This window comes from Lonchura striata, chromosome Z, assembly GCF_046129695.1.
Source record: "Lonchura striata isolate bLonStr1 chromosome Z, bLonStr1.mat, whole genome shotgun sequence".
NCBI lineage: Eukaryota > Metazoa > Chordata > Aves > Passeriformes > Estrildidae > Lonchura > Lonchura striata.
In genome coordinates, this window is record NC_134642.1 from 34,764,914 (window position 1) to 34,790,152 (window position 25,239).

At 38.1% G+C, this 25,239-nt stretch overlaps 1 protein-coding gene across 5 annotated transcripts in view; it reads left to right on the forward strand.

The window, feature by feature from the left end:
* Positions 1–902: 902 nt before the first annotated feature.
* FGF10 (fibroblast growth factor 10) overlaps positions 903–25,239 on the forward strand; it is a 525,855-nt gene continuing 501,518 nt past the window's right edge. For 2 of the 5 annotated variants that reach the window (XR_013341583.1, XM_077790088.1), the window contains exons 1-2: positions 1,346–1,489; positions 1,619–2,364. Coding sequence is in view for 4 of the 5 variants with exons in the window: in XM_077790088.1 (XP_077646214.1) it covers positions 2,028–2,364 (337 nt within the window). In the remaining variant the exon portion in view is untranslated. Of the gene's footprint in view, positions 1,130–1,345; positions 1,490–1,618; positions 2,365–25,239 lie in introns of those variants that run through there. The other 3 variants (XM_077790089.1, XM_031507326.2, XM_031507327.2) reach the window with 3 other exon arrangements.

The following is a 25,239-nucleotide window of genomic DNA, read 5'->3' on the forward strand; positions in this document are numbered from 1 at the left end:
TCAGTAATGGGCTAGAAATGTGATTCTTACATTCAATATGTGAATGTGTCATAACATTCAGTATGTGAAATGATAAATCCACTGGAAGAGATGGAATCATAGGAAGAACCAACATATGCCCCTCCAGGAAAATAATAGCTTGAAAAATCGCTTAAAATAGCCTTGAAAATGGAAAAATTGTTTCTTTCTGGCAAGGGAAACTGCATTAGTTTTAAAAAAAATTTAAAAAGACAGAAAAGTATTCAGACAGATTTTATGGGGAAACCTTTGCAATGCCAATAAAATCCCTTTTGCTTTGAAGTCAGACGCGTGATTCAGTAAACGACTCATGTTAGCAATTAGAAAATGGTCATTTAGGGCCCTTATTTCTTTTGAGACAAGGAGAGTAAGGGTGGGGAAAGAGACACAATAAATCTTGAGAGGCTTAAAAGGAAGAACAGGCTAAAGTGTGAACTTTTTATTTCAGCAACGGAAGCGAGAAATCAGTGATTCATTGAAGGAGGGAGAAAGACCTCCATGCAAGCTGGCAGAGAAGAAGGAAAAGGAGCTAATTATGTCTCTTCCCTTTTTACTCTCTCTGACCAGCATATAATCTGCCTTTCCAGGGTCTGCCTGTAGTATATACTCCTTTCCAACCTCTCCACCCAACCCCTCCTCCAGTCGGGGGGAGGGGGAGATCTAGCAGGCAACAAGCTCCAGGTGGCTTTCTCAATCACTTCACTGCCAAAAAAAATAAAATAAAACCCTCCACTAGAAAACAAGTTGGGGTTTTGGGGGTTGGTTTTTGTTAGTTTGGGGAGGTTTTTTAAAAGAGGAGGTTGGTTGGTTGAGGTTTTTTTATGGTTTTATTTTGGGGGGGGGGGGGGGGGGTGTTGGGAGAGAGAGAGTGGGGGAAGAGTGAAGGGGGAGGGAAGCCTCGCTGGAGGGGATTGGTTCAACTTGGAAGACAGGGAAATTAGTAAAGCATGAGTCTCTAAGCCATGCTGGTGGCCGGCGCTCCGAGGAGAAGGACGCTTTAGGAGCAATTAGCAGCGAGCCGAAGGCGGCGGCTGCCGCAGCCCGGGAGGAAGCGAGGGCAGCTCCCGGGGCTGCCTCCGCAGCAGGCACTGCTCGCTCCAGCTGCAAAAAGGTTTCAGATGTCCCACCACTGCCTGACCCCCTGCAAATAAGGGCTGACCACCAGAGGCACATCCCACCTCTAACTTGTAATCGCTGACATTTAGGCTAGAGCTTCCAACCTGTTTACAACCGAAGGGGGAGGGAAAGGAAAGGAAGGGCGGGGGGAAACGTTGGGATTTCTCCTTCTCTCTTTCTTTTTTTTTTTTTTTTTTTTTTTTTTTTTTTTAATTCTGTTCTGGAGAATTCAAAGAAAACAAAGAAACTTCCTTCTCTGGGGTTGTCAGTGAGAAAAGGACGAGTTGTGCAACTGTTTTGGGATTTGGAAAAGGCAAGAGGGTGGGGATCAGAAGAAGGTGCAAAGCCACAAAACGTGAGTGCGCGTGTGTGTAAAGGTGTATGTGTGAAAAGTCCATTCCGGCAACCCCTTTCCTCTGGCTATTATTTTTCTTAGTCTTGTTTTTTGTTGTTGTCATTGACTTTGCTGTCATCTATTTTTCAGACCTTTCTGCATCAAAGATGGTGAAGAAAGGAGTGAGGAAGAGAACAAAATAACTACTGGAAAGTCTCAAACCAGGTTGGGGAGTGTGTGTGCATGTGGGGGGTGGGGAAGGGAAAAAGAAAAGAGGATTAACCACAGCAACCCCCCCACCCCAAAAAAAACCCAAACCAACAACCAACAGCTCTTTTTTTCTGAGGGAGGACTCGAAGGATTAAAAGGCAGCAACTTCTGAGGCGATTTGTCCCCTGAGTTATGGATGTTGGTGCACTTACTTCAGGCCAGATCAGAGCTCAGAGGAATCTAACCAGAAGCAGCAACCACCGTCTCTCCACTTGCCTTTTACCAGGTTTTACCCTTCCAGTATGTTTCATTTGATAAGACATTTTCCAACGCCCAGAGTTTCAGTACAATGTGCAAATGGATACTGACAAATGGTGCCTCAGCCTTTTCCCACCTGCCTTGTTGCTGCTTGCTGCTGCTCTTCTTGGTGTCTTCTGTGCCTGTCACCTGCCATGACCTCGGCCAGGACATGCTGTCCCCGGAGGCCACCAACTCCTCTTCTTCATCATCCTCCTCCTTCCCCTCGTCCTTCTCCTCTCCTTCCAGTGCGGGGAGACACGTGCGGAGCTACAATCACCTCCAAGGAGACGTGCGCAAGAGGAAGCTCTATTCTTACAACAAGTACTTTCTCAAGATCGAGAAGAACGGCAAGGTCAGCGGCACCAAGAAGGAGAACTGCCCGTTCAGTAAGTACGGCTCTGCCGCCGCGCTGCCGGGCAGGAGCCGCGGCGCCCCGCGCCCGAGCCCCGGCTGCGCAGGGAAGGGAGAGGGGGCGCCGCGGAGGGAGGGGGCGCACGGCAGGCTTGGGTGGGCTCGGCTCGGCTCCTCAGGGCTCGGCTCGGCCAGCCCGTATCTGCGAGTCTCTCCGGTTACATTTGTTTTGCAAATGGCCTCGCTGAGCACCGTCTGTTTCTTCGCCAGGCAGAAGAGCAAATTAGAAAGATTTGCAAGGAAGTGGCGGGGAGTGTGTGGGGGACATTGTCTCCTGAATCTGAAAATCATTATTCCCTGTCATTAGAGTGCCTTGACGAGAGCGCTGCATTGGAACAATTAATCGGTTGCCCGCACGCTCCTCTCCCCGAGCCGCCCGCTCCGCGCTGCCTCCTCCCCGCTCCCGGAGAGGGGTGTTTATTCCTGCGGCCGGGGTCTGCCGGGGTGCACTCTCCGCAGCGGGGGTGCCCGGCGGCGCTGGAGCCGGTGCGCGGCCGCGCTGCCGCCCGCGGTGCGGCGGAGGCGGTGCCGTGCTGCGCCCCGCCGGTCCCGGGCTGCAGCGCCGCTATACCGCTACTCGCTCCATTGTAAACATCTGGGGCTGCCTTCCCACAGACCTCACACGCGTTTCATTGTCCCTTTTTTTTCTTTCTTTCTTTCTTTCTTTTTTTTTTTTTTAAATAAATTATTTCAGAGCAAAAGTCATACGGCAGTCTCCATAGCTGATGTTTCGAGCTTTTCTCTAGAATTAATTAGATGCATAGTAATAGGATGCTTCTGGTAATGTATTTTTGGCTGCTAGTTCTAGAAATGTATCCTTTACTTGGTTTTCCTGCCTGTGCAGTCTCAAATTGATCTGTACTAAATCACAATATATTGTCTTCTCTTAAAATCTTAACTATGTCCCACTATAGGAGCATGCTGAGAAAGTAAGCTCTGTTGCGCAACTCAAGGAAACTCTAAGGCTTTCTTCACTGGTAAAGAGCCACATTTTGGTTCTTGTGTTGTTTTATGTAAATCCAGATAAACCCGTGAATAAATCTGCTGTTAAATTAAAACAACTGAAAGTGAATTAAGTCGATCCCTTGTTTGCAAATGTGTAAAATACATACAGCAGGTTGCCATGCTATATGATAGACACTGCTGTTAATTCAGCTGTATTTCTAATAAATACCCATAATATAACCTTAGAAAAAGTGATAAAAGGGATGGAGTATCATGTGTTGCTGTTCACTTCCTCCACCTTGCAACTTCATGCTTTATCACTTACTCTAATGTTTGTAAATGCTTTAGATGTCAAAGCAGCTGAATCTTACCATGTCCCTTTCTGTATTACATAGAAAGGCAAAATCTTAAAAAACAGCAGTGAGAGAGGCTTAACTGATGAATTTGTGAGGAATGAGGTCCTAGAACGGTGTTTCTTAGATGACCCTTGGATTTGGAGGACAGCACCCCTAAAATGGGATTCTGAAAGCTTTGCATGCATCTCCGAGAACATCAAACCATTCTGTATAGCACACTGCTGCCGAAAAGGGCTGTAAGGTGCTCACTCTGACAGCAGTGTACTCAGGCAAGTAACTACATATCTAAGCAGTCCCACTTAGCCAGCAGAATTGCTCAGTGAGTAAATTTAACTACATGCTTGAATTTTTGCAAAATCCTGCCAAGAAGAGGTAGACTACACGGAAATGCACAAATACATCTTCCTACCTTTTCAGGCTACATGCTACAACCCCCCACAACTGTGGGATGGGATGTGCATGGTGTCTCCTGGTTTTTCAGTCAGTGCACTAGAAAAAGAATTGGCCTTCTCAGTGATGTCATGATTACTGTCACATCTGCAGAGTATCTGCTGAAAGAGAGGAGAACGTAATTTTTCTCATGTAAAAGCAAAACAATGCCTTTATTACACATAACTGCATCCTATCATTGAAGGTTACATGCTGTGAAGAAAGGATTGCCATCATCTTAAAACCTGTAGCTTCCCTACTGTACTTGCATCACAATGGCAGACCTAGTGTATGTCCTTCAGTTCAAAACTATTACTGTCCTGTTGACAGAAGTTAGAGTTCTGAGTTGTTGAGTAATAGTCGTCATAATATGCAGTGTGAAATTGTCTTTTTTGTAAAAACATAGTCTGAAACCATTAAAAAATATATTTATTGTGCCTTTATTCTAAGATGTTTGTGTAGCCAAATGTTGCAAGTGAATTCACTAAATCTATGCTTTTCACAGCATCATGGCAGTGCTATCATAATACTGCTATAATCCCCAGCTGGACTGATTCCATGTAAATATGTGGTATTTCTCACATGGTCTGAAATAAGTAATTACATGTGAATAGATTTCTGCCATGCATAGAGTTAGCCAGAGAGGCCACTAAATTGTAGCCTGTTTAACATTACAGGCTATTGAATCTCTAAAATTAATTTCTCCCTCCGAAACCATGTTTTCCTAAACAAATAAGAGTGACTATTGACACAAAAGACTGAAATATTCTAATTTGGAGACTAATTTTCTCATATGCTAGTGTTTAAAATCCATTTATGCTGCAGAAAAGCCTTATCAGTAGGTCTGTAAGATCGTGATATGTTAGGTAATTAGACAACAGCTTTCATGGCTCTCTGCCAATTAAGCACTATCAAGTAAAAAGAACAGTTGGAGAAATTCAGAATAAACATTCAGAAAACAGAATTTAGTCTCCAGCCTTTAAACAGCTCAAGCAGCGTTCATAGATTAGCTCTATAAATATTGTGTAGCGTGCACTAAATTAAAGTTTACTCTGGCAGCTATATTCCAACTTGATTGTTTGGAACTCTTCCATCATCCTTTCTCTACCTGTGGAGTACCAGGTGGTTCCTGACTGTTCTGTCAGAAGACTGGCAGAACTTGCAGCACTTGGCATGGCTGGAGGTGTCTGTCACTGGATAGATGTAGGACGCTTTATTTTTCCTTACATCTGGAAGTTAGTCCTCAAAATACAACTACTACCTTGTCCTGCAGCACCACAGCTGTGAAGTACCTTGCCCCTGCTCTTGACAGAGCCCTTCACAAGCACAAGTAAAGAGAGCTGTAGTGTTTTCTGGAGTCTTACACACTAGATGACAGACAAATTCAAAAATCCTCCAAAAAGCAATTACAAAAGCTTTCACTATAGCTTGAGCTCTGGGATCACCAGGAGAATCTTAAGACATGTATTATAAGAGAGGAAACTGCATGTCTACAGATTCTAACTTTGTTCCCACACTCACAGTTCTCTTGATTAAGATAGGGACACTCTCTGGGATTAGTGATTGGCATGCATTAAAGCTACATGCCATATGATAGGCTGGTTCAAGAAAACTTGAAAGTATGTCTCAGTGCCATATAATTTTCAATTCTCTTCTAAGGCAACCATTCACAGTACTATAAGGTACACAGACTTCAAATTTGCAGGACAGACCTTATTAGTTGAAGAACAATAATAAAACACACAATACTTCGTTAGCAGCAGCTGACCTGCAGTCTGTGGAGGGCGTTCTGCCTGAGCAAAGGTTGCAGGATCATGCTCTTACTTAGGTAAGTTCACAGAGTGCAGTCTGCACCACTGAGCCTGGAGATGAGTGGGAAGGATTGCTGGAGGGATTCCTGTGGGCTTTGGACCAAGCAGTGCTATGCAAAACCTACAGTAGATGGCGGCACAGCCACTGCCTGGTGTCACCTCTGCTCAAAGAGGTGGACAAGAAGGGTCTGCCTCCTCAGCTGTGTAAGCTAATTTAGTTCAAGCAAAGCCATTCCAAGCAAAGATATTCTATTGTCTTCTGACCAACCCAAGTGGACTATTTCAAGAAAAAGGCACTGTGTTGCAGAATAAAAGTGTATGTCAGGGGAGCTAGCAAGAAACAATTAGCTACTTCCCACAAGCTAACCTATTCCGGGCTTTTCTTCTGAGTATTCAATTATCTTTTATACTAAGCTTTAGGAACTCTTGAAGTCCCTGATAGTCTTTGGTTTTGCTTTGGTTAGCGTGGGATAAGCTTAACTGCATAGTGAGTGAAAGCATGAAAGTTTTGACCCTCATGCTTTAGCCCAAAAGATTGTAAACAACCACTCAACTACTAGAAGTGCTGAACATTACTAATGAGGATTTTAATTGTGTGCATATATACATGACATATAAATAGGTATTTGTGTTATAGATTGGGTTATATGCAGAAAAATAGCATTAAATGCGTTTTGATTAGGTACACTTCATTTGATACTTATTTTATTCACCATACCTCTGGTGCAGAAAAAATAATAAAGTGCCATAGGTACCTTAACATTAGTTATGAAGCTCCAAGCAGGTTAGAACAATTGATAAAATGCACTCTTTTGCTACTGAACATTTTGTAAACTAAATGTTTGGGATTATTGACTCTCTATCATATGTGTTTGTAAATTAATGTGAGAATTTTTCACTGTTTTTCTAAAGAATTAGTGTTTTGCTCATTTACTCTCCAAAGAGTTCTATTTTATGGCTTTACCAATCAAAATACTTAAAACAGGAAATAATAATGAGTGGATTTGAAAACTTGGTTCTTTACTGTGAAATGTATTTGTTCTTAAGGATATGATTTCTCGCTACCAGGTTCTTTTGTTGTTGTTGTTCTTTGGGTGGTTTTTTTTTGTTTGGTTGATTGGTTTTTGGTTTTTGTCTGTAGAACTCAGTTATATAATTTATAAGCAGCAGTATAAAACCGTAAGCACTTAAGATTTACGAATGTGAAAAGAATTGTACTATTTAATGTCTACATGACACTCTCCTGTTACCCTTACTGCATTCTTGCCTTGTGGACCCTCCATGCTGATACTGCAGCCCTGTCATAAATCTTTCCAAAATACACAGTTGTAAGGAGTGGTTTTGTCTTCATAAATCTAACTTATAGCCACTTGGAAAAAAAAAATCCCAAGAGTTAGGAACAACTGGAAGTTTGTTCCTAAAACCTGAGAAGAAAAACAAGGGACATACAGGTTTATAGATGTCATGTATCTGATTTAATGGGAGGGTTCGCAGGTAGTGTCTCAGTCAAAACTTCCCTTGAAGATGGCATTAGCTGAGTGAGCAGTATAGAATGTGCTTACACTTCTGAAACATCTTGGATGCATTCACTCATAGGATAAGATCCTCTGTTTTGAAATAAGGCATTTTAAGATGACTTTCAGATGTCTTTGAACTGTGTGTGTGAATAGGGGCCGTTTCACTTCAAATGAGAGTCAGATCAGATCCTGCAATAGCAGAGTTTTCATTTATTGCAGAATTTCTCATATTAAAAAAAATAGAAAAACCTTTCTATGTGCAAATCTTGTCAAACTCTGTCTTAAGTTAAAAATTGCAGGTACATGTATGAACATAGAGCAACAACCCATGTGATGTGGATTGCTGACTTTTCCTATGAGAAAGTAATTGCACAAGAAATATTCTAAATAGGAAAAAATATATATGTAAATAATATTGTATTGCTATTTCTAGGCTTAGTATTTGAGCTGATAGTGTCAACAAAGCAGAGAAATTACTTGGTCAGTTTGGGATATCTTACATACTTCCTTCTTGATACTGATATGCCATGACAAAACACTGTTTTCTATTTGGTGGAGAACTTTTTAAAACAAGCTCTTTTTCCCCAAAGTAGCACCAGGCTGAAATTTCATCTTGCTCATTTAAACACTTGCTACTACTGCTTGGAGTTGTATGCATCACTGAACTACTTTATCCTAATATTCTGGGGTGTATCATCTAATGACCTCTTTGTCACTTGGAACATCACAAATATTTTGTTTATCAGCATTGCCAACCAGTGTCAGCTTGATGAGGCTGCATGAAAAAGTAACCCTTGCTCACTGTGGGCTGTGTATACCAAATTACCAGATAAGAAATGGAGGACTGGTTTAGTTAATCTTAGCACATGTTTTTTTCTCAGTTGGTTGGTGTATGAGTGCCACTAGTCTGTTTGTACCTGTCAAACAAGTTTTACTTTGACAATATATTTTTATGTGATATTTTGCTATCTTGCATCCTTTCATTGCTCAGATACTTTAACAGGGAAAAGTACTTAATGGTGCGTCCAACATTAGTTAACCAGGGGGATCCTTCCCTAGCTCCCCTAATTGCTTCTGGTTCTTGTGCCAATTTGTTGTAAAACATCTCTGTTGGTTACAACATAGTAAAAAGGAGACAGGAAACAGTGTTTCATGAAGTTTTGAAAAGTCAGCCTGGGAAAGCTCTCTGTGTTTATGAAGAGAATTAAAATCTTTGAGGGCAGGAGTCAGGAGGAAGTGGCTAAATCATTAATCCCTGGATAGATATGAAAGCTGAATTCATTAATTGGGAAGATTATTAAAATTGATTTTGGTGCTTCATGAGTACAGTGCAGCAAATAGAAGTTGCAGGGGAAAGAAATGGTTACAAGTAAACCAAGTCTCATACTAAATTGTCACTTTAAAGGCACTGTTTTTAAATTAGGTCACTTGTGTTCTGTCTTTGAACATTCAGTTCTAATTGCAACAGTAAATCAAAGAATATGCTCAAAGTAGATTCCCATGTAAGGTGGACAACTGGACAGTGCCTTTTTACTGCTACTAACACGTGCATCCAATTACTGGGTTGATATACTCACAATGTCAGCTGTAAAGCATTCCCCTATTTTATAGTTAGGCTAAAGAATTATTAGCCTGTCCCCTTTCACATTTACCTCTAAATAATCTGTCAGAGTGTATATCTTCTACAGTTAAAGAGGAATTTTCACACACATCGAAGTTGACTTTCAAGAAAAAAGGAAATGTTGAAACTACACTAAATAGTTTTATTTCTTTTCTTTTTCCCCTCTTCCATAATTTTTGGTGTTGTCAAAGAGAGGAAAAGGTTATGGATAGTAGGAACATGAATGATTGTGAACGTTATACAAAAATAAAGAAGATCAGATCTTTCATAAGCCTTGATTTAGGAAAGCAATATTATGCCTACTCCTTTCATGGTGGAAAACATATGTGAAGGCATAGTTGTTTTATACTGTTCCTGACTCGTATTCTATGTGGGGAGCAGAAGTGAAAATAAGGGGGTTGCAGGGGGTGGGGGGAATTGTGAGGAATCTCTGCCCTTCTTTCTTCTGCCACTGATATTAGAGGTTCAAACATTGCATAGAAATAAATGAAATGCAAGTTTTCTTTTAGGTTCCTGACACACAGCTGTGCAGCTGTAGTCAGCATGTGTGGGAGTTGGGGAGGGAATGCTGAAGCATTTTGGAATCATTCAGGATGTTATTTAATTGGAATTAAGGCACAGTGCTAAGTGGAGACTGAGTATAAATCAATGATATTGTGCCTGCATCAGAGGAAGTGGGTGGGATGTGTGACAAGTACCAGATCAGTACTAGAAAGGATGACAAGAAAGAAATAGGGGCAGCATATGTCATGAGTGGGAGAGAAGTGGGGAGAGGGGGAGCATGGCTTACCCCTTTTGGCAGCTGTGAACTGCCAGTGATGTTGAGTTGTCCTGTCTGATCTCACTGTAACATCTGTTTGCTCACAGACTGAAACTGTGAAGAAATTAAGGTGCCTTTAAAATTTGTAAAAATGTGTGCTTGGTCTTAGCATATGAACTTTCCACTCCCAATTTCATTGTGTCTTCTGTGACCCTATTCTGTAGATACTAGATACTATTTGGTAGCTGCTCTAGGGTTTTCTTCTTAATTTTATCCTCTTCAAGAGGATTCATAACCTGCTTTATTCCTAATATCAAATTCAATATCCACTATTTTCAAGCAGAAGGCTAGGTGAATTGGCACTTGAAAGTAATAAAATATTTGAAAGAGCTACAAGCTCTGCATTAATAGTTGAGGTTTTATTTGGTTGTTTTTTCTTAAACTTTTAGTATCATAATACTACAAACTATACTTGTTAAGAGAAGCATATACCTGAAGGACATTGATTTTTGGAGTATGGAATAGAGCATTTTGGTTGCCAGTATGTTATCAAATATGTCATATTTTGCAAGCTTATCATTAAGATTTGAAGCAGATATATAGTTACAAGTTTGTTGCTACAGTGAGCAAGGGAAAATGTATGCTCTAGAATAGAATAGGAGATGACTGCATTTAATACGGTTAATATTTCATAAGACTGCTGTTTAGTATATTTTTTTCACAGTTGATTACTACATTTTAGGAGATGATAAAGCTTCTGATGTTCTCTGAGGTGGTCTTTTAACTTCAACAGTACAAAGTTTTTTTTCATTTATTTCCCAGATACTTATTTTTTCTCTGTTTTTTTTCCTGAATGTAAACTCCAAAAGTATAAAATATGCCATAGAACTGTATAATATCCCAAGTCAGAAGGGTCTCACAATGGCTGTTGTGTCCAAATTCTGATGCTGCACAGGGCAATCTGGAAGTTGATCTGGAAGTACCTCTCTTATCCTCATGAATTATTTTAGTACTTGTGGCACATTTCCCTTGGAGACAAGCTAATGAAAACCCTCCCCTGAACTGTAACCTGGGCTCATGCCTCTGCCCCTCTGCCCTGTCTCAGAGGAAGCATAGTGGTGCATGTGGTTCACATTCTGATGACAGGACACCTTTCCCTTGTCAAAACACTAGTGATAATAACTGCAACACAGAAATTCTGTGCTCACTGAGGATCTGTAACTGCAATACTAATGGTAACATGGAAAGATGCAGAAGAAGAGTCCAGAGCTAACCATCACCCAAGGCGGGGCTGCTTTCTGTTAGCCTGCTTCTGTGTCTAGGCCTGGTTAATCTGTCTCTTCAGATACCAAAAACATAACCTTCCATACAAGATAGATGTGTAGTTTTGGTGCTGTTTTAGTATCTGGGTCAACAGTTCATACTTTGGCTGAAAAGCTAAGGCACCACCATACGTAAACTGGAGCAGAAAATTATTACAAACCTAGTTTCACTGGGCATTCTGGTCTACAAACCATTGCAAGCTCTTTAAATTTTTACTTCATGTGGCTCTGGCAGAAATAGCTTAGAAAGTGAGTAGAATGTAAGAAATGTGAGGAAATCATTATTTTTTCAGCTTACTAGAAGTGAAGATGCTGATGAAAACACATGTGCAAGTCCAGCTATTATGAACAATGACATTTAATGTCATGTCTGATAGCTTTTATTCATAAAGCTGCATAACCTCTGCTTCTACACAGCCATGAGCACACTTAAGCAATGACTCACTTCTTAGTCCAATGATTTGTTTATACCACTTAAGCAGATAATAGAAAATTCAGTAAGGCAAGTACTGGGAGATACAAGTCATGCCCTTTCTGAGACTTAAAGGTAGATTCAATACAAGAAGTTCTGCTGGTTTTCTTGGATTTTTCTGGGCAAAAAATGATGGAGGAAGACACTGAGATCATGCAGACTGGTGATTCCATCCACCCTGGGAATGATGATGTTTCCTATAGATGATATAGAGTGGGAAATACAACTGGACAGAGAAAGAGTGACAAGGCTAAAAAGAAACTAGCAGTCCAGGTGCTATGAACAGACCATTTCATTCACAGCTTTCTGTGTCTGGATAACCTGAGGAGAGGCAATTGTAACCCAGCCTGTACCTGCCATGGAATTTAAACTATGTTGCAACTCTGTATTAGTATTAGTACTTGTTGGTACTTCCTTTTCTCATATGACATAAACCAATCAAGAACAGCAACTGCTGATTACTTAAAAGATGGAGATTATTATATATTAAGAAACTACGAGACTGAATGCACTGACATACTAAAAACATTTTAAGAATACTCTATGGAAGACAGAAAGATTACTGTCAGTAATACAGGGTATAAAATACCTTGCTATAGGGCATTGGAAGAGAAAATACTTTTCATCTGAATGAAATACCTCACAGCTATTCAGTTGAGTTTGTCTGAGAAAGCAAAGGTCCAATACCAGGTTTCTTTATAGAAGAGCTTTCAGGGTATTTGAACTTTAGAAAGATTCTTAATGACTGTGGTAGATTTTTGTCTCAAAACAAGACTGAAGCAGATACAGACCAGAGTAATGATATAGGCTTGCAGGAATGATTGTCCTTCACCATGTGTTGTGAGAATAAAGAAGCTGAGGGAATCCTAATGGTCGTTATGGTGATTGTCAAGTAGCACGGAGTAGGAATCTGCTTAAAGAAAGAGGCTAGATGACTGGAAAATTTGACACAAGGATGGTCTGTAGGAATTAAAATTTGAGTATAAGGAATCCCATAAAGTATTGGAAATATTAGATCTTATTTGTTGGTTATCCAACATAATTTTTGGATAAATAAAATTGTACCTCAAAATTTCTGTGAATATTTGAGTCTAATTTTTCCTTGGCTCTTTGCTGCTTATAAAATGAAGTTAGCAATACTTCCTACACAAGCAAGGGTGTTATGAAATGCATTTATTTGTGAAACACATCAGTGACACCATAATGAGTGCCAGGAAAAAAAAAAACTACAAACGACCCAGAGGGTAATTGTCTTCTTCACTGAAAGGTTTGGATATAAGGAATAGTAAGGGCAGTTTTGTCTTCCTATAGAGCAGGGAAGAATAGGCTACTTCTTAATTCTATCAGACTAAGGTATTTGTCAACAGGAAAACTCTTAAGTTTCAAAACCAATTACAATATAACCCCTCTTGCAAGCATTCTGTCAATATTACTCACCGATTTCTTGCACAACATAAAACAAAAATTAATGTCAAAAATATCCCCTAACCAAATAGCATGAGTGGAGGCACACATTGGATCTGGTTGTGCTGCATGAACATTATAATAACAAGCAATGTTAAATTTTTTTTTGCTTAGAAGGTATGAACCTTAGGGTGTTTCATACCTTAGAAGGTATGAACCTTAGGGTGTTTCAGGATCCGTATAATTGTTATGATTAAACAGTTAAAATATAGTTATTTTTCACTGTCTTTACTGTCAGGCCTGTCGGTTAAAGAAATTTGAGCATGGTATCATCCTAATACTTATAGCATTAATGTATTACATACTTTCAGAAATGCCTTTATTTCCCTGAAATCTTATCAATCTATTGGAATTATTTGGGTTTTATTTATTTACTACCATTTTTTAAATTATTGATACTTCCCCTTTAGTGTCATAGACATTATTCTTTTAGTTTAATTTATTACAATTACTTCTACATGTCACAACTTTGCTTTGAAATGACAACCCTCCAAGTTAAAGTCTTTTCAACTTTATTGAAAACACTTATAATGAGGCTGACACTTGGCTCATGTGGAATTAATCTGGTCTCTTGGTCATTTCTTCAGTTTCTACTGCTGCAGTCAGCTCTCAAAAAGACATATCTGCAGCTGGGGAGTACATAAGATTAACTTCCGCCTCTCTGTGGCTTCTTGCCTCAGACCACACACCAAATAATTCCTCAAAGCATTATCCAGATTTGTTCAAAATTCACCATGCTTGCTTTATTCCTTTAGTTCTGCCACACATGCATTTGTGGACTCTGCTTACAGCTGATTCTCCTTATGAAACAGGAAACATTTTGCAAAGATGAGTATTTAGAGACAAATATTCTTGTAAAATATCTATACTAATTTTTCTGTGGAACTCTTCCTTTTTCTGTTTTTGTTTTTTTTTTTTTTATTTTATACATGTACACAGTGGACCATAAAGGTCAGCAAGACATAACCTTTTTGTTTCCAAATATACTAAGGACATAATGAAGACTGATACAGCTTTTCAATACCAACTGAATTACAGTAACTGTTTCAACCAAAAAGAATTTTTTTTAAAATAAGAAAAACAGTGTTTATATTCATGAAGAACTTTAGTGTTGTCTAAACTATTTGTGTTGTCTGAACTTTAGTGTTGTCTGAACTAAGTTCAATAATGCTATAAAACAAAAATTGCCACTGCGGAAATGGAGTCCAGGGACCTCCAAACCTTAATCACAGTTCAAAATTTTTTAAACAGGAGTTACAGATATGAGATATACATACATGTGCTCACACAGCAATGCAGACTCAAAAAGTATCTAATGATAAGACAAAAACATGAGTAGAGAAAAACATTAATTCTTTCTATTACCTTGTACTTTATGCAAGATGGTATAGATGAGATTTCATTAAATCCACAATGGGGAAGGGAATGAAATTTTGGTGTTTGGCGTTTCTAGTACTCTTAATGTCGGGTATTCAACTAAATATTTTTTCATGAAGGTTTCAGGATGTTTCTGCTTTCCAAAGAGCCAGTATGTATATGTAACCTCTTCATTTATAGATGTGTTTTATGTGCTAAGCTACAGAAGTTCTAGGTGCAAAATTCCCTTTCAGATATATTGACAATGCAAGGGTAGATTGCAGGACAGTACAGCTAATGTAGTACACAGGATGAAACTTCCAAGGAATCTGTAGAGGCCTGACTGAAGAGCATAATTATATTTTGCCCCAGCTCGAGAAAGATATTTAGCTCTTGGAATAAGCCCAGAGGAGAGCCTCTAAGCTGATCCGAGGCCCAAAACCCCTCTTGAGAATAAGTAGAAATAAGTGCCATTGTTGAAATATTTGAACACATTAATACCTTCAGAAGGACTGTAGCATATTCTTTACCTAGAAAAGGATGACAAATGTTAGAGATCTCCAGACACCCAAAAGTAATCTCAGAGTTTAGTCAGTTAGAGAACTTAACTCAGCTCTCTTTTTCCACTGGTAATGAGTCCTAGTCAGCATGACCTTGTAGCAGAGTTTGAGAGTTGTTGCTGTTGCTTGCTTTTTTTTTTTTTTTTTTTTTTTTTTTTTTTTTTTTTTTGCATTCCTTATCCAAATGGTAGATTTGTTTTCTGATTCTGAAAGAGAGCTAATACTCACAAATCATTTGTCACAAGCCACTAAAAGTGTCAAAGTCTTACAGCAGGTCTTTGGTGGCTTGTTAATCTCTCCTTTTTTACCCCCCTCTTTTTTTTTAAAGGAAACAGACTAATTCACTTAAGCATAATGAGAGCCATGCTTGCTATCACCGACTATGTCCTACTAGCCCAAGTAAAATCTGTCTTGTTTCTTCACCTCCTTTTCTTGGCTCCAACAATTAAACACAAAGCTGAAAAGTACAGGCTTTTATGGCAGAGCTATTTCATATGTCAAATGAAACACAGAGGCTGCCGTTTTCCTAACAGAAAAATATACAAATGTGCTTTGCCTTTGTGCCCCCCTCCGTTCTAAATTATCATCAGCAACATGCAAAAGATAAACCTCTATGTTAAATAGGGAGACCAGATGTATGTTTAACCTCTCACCCTCATTTTTCTAACTGGCTTCCATTAGGAACAAAAAGTTAATATATTCTAAACAAAAATAACTGATATGGTAAGGTGAACTTTTCAACTGAGTAAGAGTTTTTTAAAAAGAGACAGTATTACAGAGTCCTGTGTTAGGCTAACAGACTGTTTTACTGCAGTGATATTCAGAACAATAATTCTGCGGCTACTTTTGGTAAGTAGTAGCTGAAAGTTTGTTGAGTTGCAGCTAAATCAACTGTAACAAGTACTTAACTTCTCATGTGTTACAGAAAATCTAGTAATATGTTCTAGATCCACCATCCAGTGTTAGAATTTTTCATCTATATAGTCGTTCCCTAATCCAAACTTGAAATATGGCTGTGATATTTTCCTCTTCTTTGGAGACAAGGACTGAGGTAGAGAGTTTAAAGATCAGGATTATCACTCTTTTATCTTTACTCAAGCTTATAAGCTTATTCCACTGTAAAACCATAGACTGATGATTCTACTCTGTTCATTATTTTGTGTTCACAATACAAGGATGATGTTCTCATTCTTAATAGATAGGGGAATAGAAGAATAAAGGGTAATACTGTTCAATTTTTATAGCAGAATATTTCTCTAACATAGATGTATATGTGTGACAAACTAGATGATAAATTTAAAAATAATTTATTTTATTAAAAATATAGAAAACAGAAAAAGTCTACAAAAGCTATTAACTAGAGACAATAGACAATTTATCTAAATACGGTGTTTTTTGAAAATGTTGTCTCTTAGTAAAAGTGCCCATCAGACAGTGGAGTAAAGAAAATTGTCAATATTTGATAATGAGGTGTTCTTAATGAGCAAAGTTCAGAGCTGCGTGTAACCCATAAGGTATCCTTTGGAAGAGTTTGGGAGCTGAGTTTGTTTTATCAGGAAAGATAAATGTTTAAAGTGCTGTTAATGTATTCACTACAGATACCATCTGTAGAGAGTCTGTCTTTTTGAAATTACGCAGTCTAAAAATCAGAAGATTTTGCATACAGATTCTAAATTCATAGTTTTAATTGCCTCCTTTCATACTGTTAAACTTGTATGAATAAGTTAATGTTTAGGAGTGATTTAATAGAAGAAAAGATATTCACCCAGGAGTCAAGGAGAATTGTTTACAGGAAGACAGGAGAAACAATTGTGAAAAGAAACTATTGTAATCAGGGAATCATTATCAGGAGTAGAGGAGAAGCCCTCTAGCAACTTGTTCTACTCCTCAGCTGGATGTTACTAAATCTCACCAGCTCATGTTGGCATTTCAAATCTTCCCACAAGCAAAATCACACATCTTAGCTTTACTGGCATACATACAAGATTTCAGCCATTCTGAATTATGTTAGCCAAAGCAAGAACACATTGGAGTGTTTGGAGAACAGCGAAGTTCCATCTGGAGAAATATAATAAAGAGTGGATGGTATAGATTTTTTTTCCTTTAGGCATGATTCATAAAGGGGATGTGAGATGCTTTAAAAGGGGAAAAAAAGTAAAGGAAATGTTAATTGTGTGACATTTGAAATAAAATTACCAAAATCATTTACACTCTGAACAGAGAGGATGGTGTTTTGACCCAGTCCAGAATCTCAGAATTTCAGTTACAAGTTTCTAGTATATCTCTGAAGCTGGCAGTGTAAAGTAGTCAATTTATTCCCACTGTGACTTCAATTTCTATCAAGAGTATCCTTTCAACACCTTAAAATACCACCTTAGAACCTAGTCCAGAAGTAAATACTAGTTGGTTTCATGAGCTGTGCCAGTCCTGGAAGAGGTTGCAGATGTCAGCTTTGTAGAAGGCTGAAATAGCCAAAGGAAAAGGTCAGTTGTGGGATAAAAAGGAAAAGGAAATTAAAAAATAATTTATTGTGCTGCAAGATGCAGTGAGAAGGTAGGAGCACTCTGAATTCTTACAATAAACTCCTCATGTTTTTGTTCCTTCCAACTACTGTAGAAACTCTGTCTTCTCATTATCTGCATAAATTTCAAAGGCAAAACCATATTGGAACCATTCTTACTGGATAGTTCCAGCAGGCAGTTTCTGTGGAGCAGCAGCCTATGCCTGGCAGCAATGATATCTTTACCACATTTCCAGAACATGTCGCCCTCAAAATGGGCACTCCCAGATGGCCTCTCCTACTGACAAACATGTGCCTGTGGCAGTTTGGGAGCTGTGAGTAGGTGGGAAGTGGTTTTTGGCTCTTGGTCTGTAATAGGGAAGTTCTGTAAAGCCATGTAATAGGTAGTCAGTGAACTTACCATATGAAAAACCAGTGTTTGCTTATCTTTCCCTGACTTCTTGTAACATCAGCCTTTGGTGGATCATTTCAAAGTAGCCAGGCAGGACTTGTGTTCCAGGATCAGGAAGGAAACAGCACTGCTCTGTGATTTATGATGACTGGGGACCCCTGTTGCAGGAACAGCCTTGGTACAGGAATTTGTTATACTTAATAAGTGTGTGTCTCTTAATTAAAAATGTGTCAAATTAGAGAAAAAGAGGAGCAAAGAAAACCTCCTGGAAATCTTCACAACAGCTCCTGTTATCACCAGTGTTCATTATATAAGTTTGTTCAGAAGTTTAACAAATTCAGTCAATTCTATATAGGTTTGCTCACCATACTCTTTGAATCTAGGTGCTCCTACAGTAGAAGAGCTACAAATAATTCTAACTTTCACCCAAAGTACTGTCAACAGGACAAGAGGAAAAGTCCTCAAGCTACACCAGGGGGAGTTCAGGTAGGATATCAGGAAGAATTTCTTCTCTGAAATGTTGGTTAAACATTGGAATGAGCTGCCCAAGGAGACAGTGGATTCACAATTTTCTGGAAGTGTTCAAGAAATGACTGGATGTAGCACTTAGTGCTACAGTTTAGTTGAAAAGGTGTTCAGTCAAATGTTGGACTCAATGACCTTGGAGGTCTTTCTGAATCTTAATGATTCTATGATATTATGATTATCAGAGCTGTCCTTTAAGTTATTTCAGCCCAATTTAACTGACCCAAAATTTTTATTTTGTACAGTTTACTACACAATGCACATATAGGAGGCAGTATTCTCTCCTTTTTGTTTTCTTCTGCTAAATTTGATATGCTAAGTTCATTGCTAAACAAAGAAGAGTGTGTTAAGATACAGCCCACTATCTTGCCCCTGAGATTAACTCAGTGGTTCAGAGCATGGTGCTAATAACACTAGGGTGGGTTCAATCCCTGTATGGGTCATTCACTTAACAGACATGATGATTCCTGTGGGTCCCTTCCAACTCAGAATATTATGTTATGCTGTCATCTCCTGTTAGTTCTAAATGCAAAGCAAGGTAGCTACATTCGCATAGGTTGATGAGCTATGTGTCTTGTTGGAGATTTTAGTTACTATGTCACACCCTAAAAACATAGATTTCTTGTTTTCCAGTCCCAGGTTTAATACCTTTCCTGGGACAGTTTAATTTGAAGCATTTCTTGGTGGTCTTCTGCCTGGATCTGTTTGGGCATGTTCTTTTCTTGTGAGGTAATGCTTTCATTTCCTGTCTTTCAAGAACTCCTTCTAGGTGCCGGACCTTGAGCTAGAACTGTGCACTATGTCCAAGACCTAAATGAAGAATACCAATATTACCCAAACTAGTAAGCCTTGAAATAGACTTCGTTTCTGCCACTTGGCAATGGCTGCTTTAGCACTAGGAAACAACGTGGGGCCTAGGCTGGTTGACAGTGTATTTGACAGTGCGAACTGTTGAAAAGGTTTAAGTACTCTGTCAAGAGTGGTGGTTGGAATGCAGTGATGCAGACGAGTGATGTAGACAAAAGTGAATCTAAGGCATTGATTGTGTAATGTCAAAAATGTAAATCTCATTGATTTTCATGTAAGGCCATGAAGTTTGAAAGGATAATGTTAGTTAATGGGTGTTTTGGAGAAAGAACTTATTTTCCATACTTTCTTAAATATGTTGTAATGCCAAAGGATTTTCCAAATAGAGTGAATAAGAAATATTGAGAAAGATTTTCTTACAAAATCAAAGTACAAACTAATGTCAGTTTAGATGAAGCATGACATTTGCTGGGAATTAGTTAGAAATATATAATGAAAACTGTCCAATTTAACTTTCTTTATCACTATCATAAGTCTGACAAGATGTTTTTCTGTTTCTTTTATAAGTATAAAAAATGATTTTATCATAGTATTTTGAAAATTTAACTGCAAATTTGTTTGGAGCCCATTACTTCTATGGAGAAATTAAATTAATTTAGTGATATTTTCAAATGAAATAATGTTTGTTTATAAAAGTTCCATGTACAGCTTACTAATTCAAAAAAGAAAAATAATTGAAGAGAAAAATAAATGCTCAGAAGACAGTTGTAGTATTTTTTGTCAAAATAATCAAGCTATTTGCTGACATGATGCTAAAGGCAGAGAATGACTGTTGTGCTTTGCACAGGCCTGTGTCCAAGTTCTTGGTCCAGGCAAGAAGTTTCACAGTTTATAAAATGTCTAAGCCAGTACTTGATGTTCAAGGCAGTGATGCCTGTATGGCTGGAGTAGGAGGCAGTTCCAGCCAGTGCTTAGGTAGCTTCTGTTGCTGGGACCTGTTGAGTTAGAAATACTAGAGAATTGCAGCACATACCCATTGTCTTAACACTCTACACAGAACAGTTGATTTTCTTGCAGAAACCTCCCCATGGGTCTTTCTCTCTCTGTCCCACATGTAGAAGGGAGCAGGCAGAGCCCATCTTTACTTCATTCCTCTTAATAAGTGAATGTATTTAGTATAAACATTAGGAAATATGCTTGTTTACTCCACCCCAAGAAAAGCATTGCTTTCCCTGACATTTTTTCAGGAGAAGCAAGACAACTGTCTTTTGTTCTTGTTATAGTGCAAGCTGAACAACCAGGATGATTTTTCATGAATTTGTATCTTTTATTATGGTAAAAACACCTTTGTGTTTATGAAAGCACTTTAGGAAACAGTGTGTTTTGTGGGGTTTTGTGTTTGCATATGACATCATACAGGTCTCTGGCTTAAGTGTTGATGAGGGGACAGAAGAAAATGTTGAATTTTGTGATTCTTTACATTTTCTCCATTGTGAGAAAAAGTTATATTTCCTGAAACCTTTAGGTATAATTTCACCTGTTCCTGTCGTTCTAAGATGGATATATCAGCTAAAGCTATTCTTAGTCCTCCCCGATGCATCAGGATGTCACAGAAGTGTGGAGTGTTGCAGCTAATATATGGAGATAATGGGCACCATATGACTTAGTTTCTTCTTCCCTCTTTTTTTTTTTTTACTTTTTTTTCTTTTTTTTCTGCTTTCCTTTTCTTTCACTGTCTGTATGTCTGGCTTTAATCAGTCACTTCTCTGTGAAATATTTCAATTGGGCCTGAACAAACTCTCTGCTCTTCTCTGATATGGACCTGTGGATTATAGGTGAAACTACATTAAGAGGCTGCAGAGGTTAATTATGCCTGAAAGTTTCCAGTACTCTCCACATCAGTTGACGCTCTCAACAAACTACATAAACAATCTGGGAGAAGCTATCATTAGCAAAGCATGAGTGCTGCACTTGCCCAGCCCCTGCACTTGCGTTTTGAAGCTTTCATAAATGCTTGTGCATCTTCCATGACCCATTTATGCATAGAAATAAATTTATAAGTCAGCTGCATATCCTCTGTGTGGTATTTCCTTCATATGTATAAGCAAAAAATTCCTACCTGTCCTACAACCATTTAACAGCCAAACAGTCCTTTTTAAATCCTTCATTTTTATTTTAAAATACTCAAACTTTCTTTTCTTTTAAATAAAACCTTGTAGTAAAATTTGGTAGAACACCTGCATATATTGTACTTGTCAAGAACTTTTGAGTTTCTTTAGGAATATTTTTCAAGTTTAAGAATTTTCTTTTCTCTGTTGAGCTGAATGCTAAGTTTTTGGGGAAAATATTAAAACTGTTTAAATAAAAGTGTTGTCAAGAAAGTGGTGCAAACATCCTGATAAATCATTCCTCTCTTTTTAATGGAATCCATGTAGGTGTTAGTTTAAAAACAGAAACATAAGGTTTTCAAAGAAATGCAGTCCTTAGGACAATCATGTCTCATTTAAGATTATTTCAAACCAAACTCCAGTAAAATCAGTTATCTCCTATGCAAAACAAAGAAATGAAAGGGCAAGTAGCTGCTTCCCTTTATCTCTTGTTATAATGTTTTCTTACATTCCAACACCATATTCTTTACTGTTTTTGAAGAGAGAGGAGGCAGTTTTATGCTTTGGAGTGTGCAGGAACAAGTTGAGGAAGGTTGGAAGGTCAGCCAGTGAGCTCAAAGTGTGGCAATTCACTTCTGTCTCACCTCATTCCTGCTTCTTCAGAGCAGAAGCACAATAATCTTTTAAATCTGTTTGATATGGCTCGTATGCTTGAAGCAACTTGGACACTGCTTACATAGGAGCTGTCTCAAATTTGCCTATATGAGATCACAGAAAAAAAAAATCCTAGGACACTCAAGGAATTCTCCAGGTTGCTAGATTTAATTACCAGAATTTCTAAGGAATTCTTTTGTACCAAAAATAATTGGATCATCATTTTTCTAAGTGGATTAGATACAAAAATATAATGTAAAACAGCCATTATGGTGAGATATGATGTGGGACATTTTTAGCTGTCAAAATGTGCTTAGAAATGTATAACAAATGCCAGCATGATACTGTGAATTGTGAAAAGAAAAGGACGTGAGTTCTGCTGTTTGCTGTTGCCAGTAAATGTCTACTTTTGTTTGGACACTATTACTACAAAAGCCAAGATAATAAGATTGTGATTTGCCAATTGTTGCATTGTGCTGTCCAACTCTGGTTTTGAATTAAAACACACAGATGCCAAAAAATATGTTTATATAATTTAGTATGTTGTGTAATGAAAGAGTGTTAGGTAGTCTAGTTAATGAAATTGTTATATTTTGGCAGAGTGTTGTTAAATTAAGTTTATATTAATTTTTTTAGGATATTGGGTAGAACGAAAGTTTAATTCTGTTTCATATTAATTGAAACCAACTAAGCTGTTGATATAATAATACCTGTAAGTAGCAATTAACTGCATTGTAACAGCATTTTTTATAAGAGGACAAATCACAAAGTGCTTGCTTAGAAATAAAACAGTCTAAAGTGGACTTTTTATTCCCCACAAGAGCATGTGTAGAAAACATCCCTTTTGGACACGTTAGATGTTGTTGGTCCCATAACCACATACTGGAGGAAATACTGTATAACTCATAATGTAAGCCAAAATAGGAGAATTAAATATTCGGTTCTAGAAGTTGGCCCATGGGATATTGCATACCTTATTACCTTATGTCAGATGAGGTCTTGATTCTCAAAGTGAGTAAGGCCTTTTCCATTTTTTGAGTACATGTACAATTTTATGGATCTCAGTCTTTATCTCAAAACCCTAAACTATTGCAGTCACTTGGATAATGTGACTGCAATAATCTTCTTGAGTTTGAATGTCACTTGGATGAAGGAGTTTTCAGGATCAGCTTTGGTTTCTTTGTGAGCTGCCCAAGCACATTCAGCTGAACAAAATCTGCACACCCCAACTTTTATGAGTTGTTTATTGTTTATTTTTCCATTATCAAGATGACCAGTTATATGTTTCATAAGTAGGTTTAAGAGTGTGGCAAACAGGCTCCGTTCGTCCCCTGTTTGGTTTGACACACTTCATGGACACTAACACTTAATTAGTCACTGTCTGATCCAAAGAATTTGAGTAGCTTGTTGGTTTTGTTTGTTTATTCCATTCCATCCCATCACCAAGCAGAGAAGTGTAAAACATTATCTAGAAACGTAAAATTATGTGAAATGTCCATGTTGAAAAATTTCTCATCATAGGTAACAGAGGTTTGACCATTGCACCATTCCTAAATTCATATTCGTTGTGCAGTGAGAGATGACACTCTTGTAAAATACATGTCAGAAAAAGCTAAGAAAAGATAAAATTGTAGTTAGGACTATAACTGAAAACTGAAAGTGAATTTAGACACTTTCTGAGGCAAAAAGAAAGTCAGTCAAAATTTGAAAATGTAATCTACTTAAGTTAGATTGAAATAAAGTTGTCTGGAAATCAACATTAGCACTTTCAAAGGGTTTGTGCTGTCAGTCAAGACATATACTACTCTTTCTTCTGGGCATTTGTTTCCTAGTTTGGGTTTTACTGAATAAAAATGTTAAAAAGATTTCCATGCAGACAAAAAATTCCAGCCCCGTTCCTTTTTGAATTACTTATATAAACACTTGCAACAACTCAGTCCCAGGATGTTCATTAAAGTCAATGTCTGCTAAGCCTCAAAATTTCTGGCTTTACTGTGAATATTTCCAGTTGTTGCAAACTAGGTAATTGGTTTTTCACTTTTAACATAGCATATTTTGCTACAGCAATAAGCAAAGAGGCTAGTAAAGAAGTTTTAAAGTATTATTTTTCTGGTCAATCCAAGCCAAATCTTGACAGTTTATATTTGTATGAAACCTTTCCCTTCATATTTATTTTAAATTGAAAGAAATTTAAAGTCTTTTATGCTAGAAACCAACTCTTTGGGTATCTACTGATAATGTAGTGTCCAAATTACATTATATTATCAGTGTCAGTATTAATTATCAGTGACATTGTCATTATCAGTGTTAACATGCACAGCTTAATACCTTAAACTAAACTATCATTGCTGCCATACAGATCATGAACATTTGCTTAGCAGAAGTATTCATACAGATGGCCAGATCTTACTGCTCAGCTGCAGCAGGGCATTAGTTCCCTTGTGGTGTTACTGGTATACAGAAGCCAAGAGAATTGAAAAGGGTAGAGGGGAGTGAAAAATGCTTTACACAGGGTGGTTTACTGCAAAATAAGGGGTTCTTTTTTATTTTTCTGGGCTGGGTGAGGGTTGGTTGTTTGTTTGTTTGTTTTTGGTGGTTTAATTTTTATTTCAGTTTAGTTTTGTTTGGATTTGGTTTTCTTTTTTATGTACTTCATTTCTGTTATCTAGCTGCCTACTTTTGTTCTTCTGGCTGCAGTTGTTTTGCCCAGATATACATATACATGAACATATATTGCAGGGAATTTGGAGGAAGGATTTACAGTAATTTAAAAAAGTTAGCCACATGAAATAAAAGCAGGGGCATTTCTCTTAGAAACCTGGCTTCAGCTAGTGTCTGCTTAACCACGGTTGAGTCTAATGAGTAGCAATGGAGCCTGGTATTACAAAGTGCAGGGAATCATCAAAGGTAATAAAACTGAGATCAGACCAAAGCAGCATCTGGGAGTGAAGTTTTAAGTAGCAGACAGGAATGTGTACTAATTATTTCATTGTTAATATGTTGCATGTGTTGGTTGAATAGAGATGGTGTGAGTAAGGGCAGTCAGTAGCACAGCCAGTAGCCCTGGATTTTATCCATCACAGATTCCGTATTAAATCTCCAGCTGCTTTATAACTTTCCTAATGTGACATATTCCCATGCAAAACCTGACTGTCCAACTGAGCACACCACTTCTTTCACATGTCACCAAATTTATGTAGCAGCCTAGGACCACTTGGCTTCCTGCTAAAC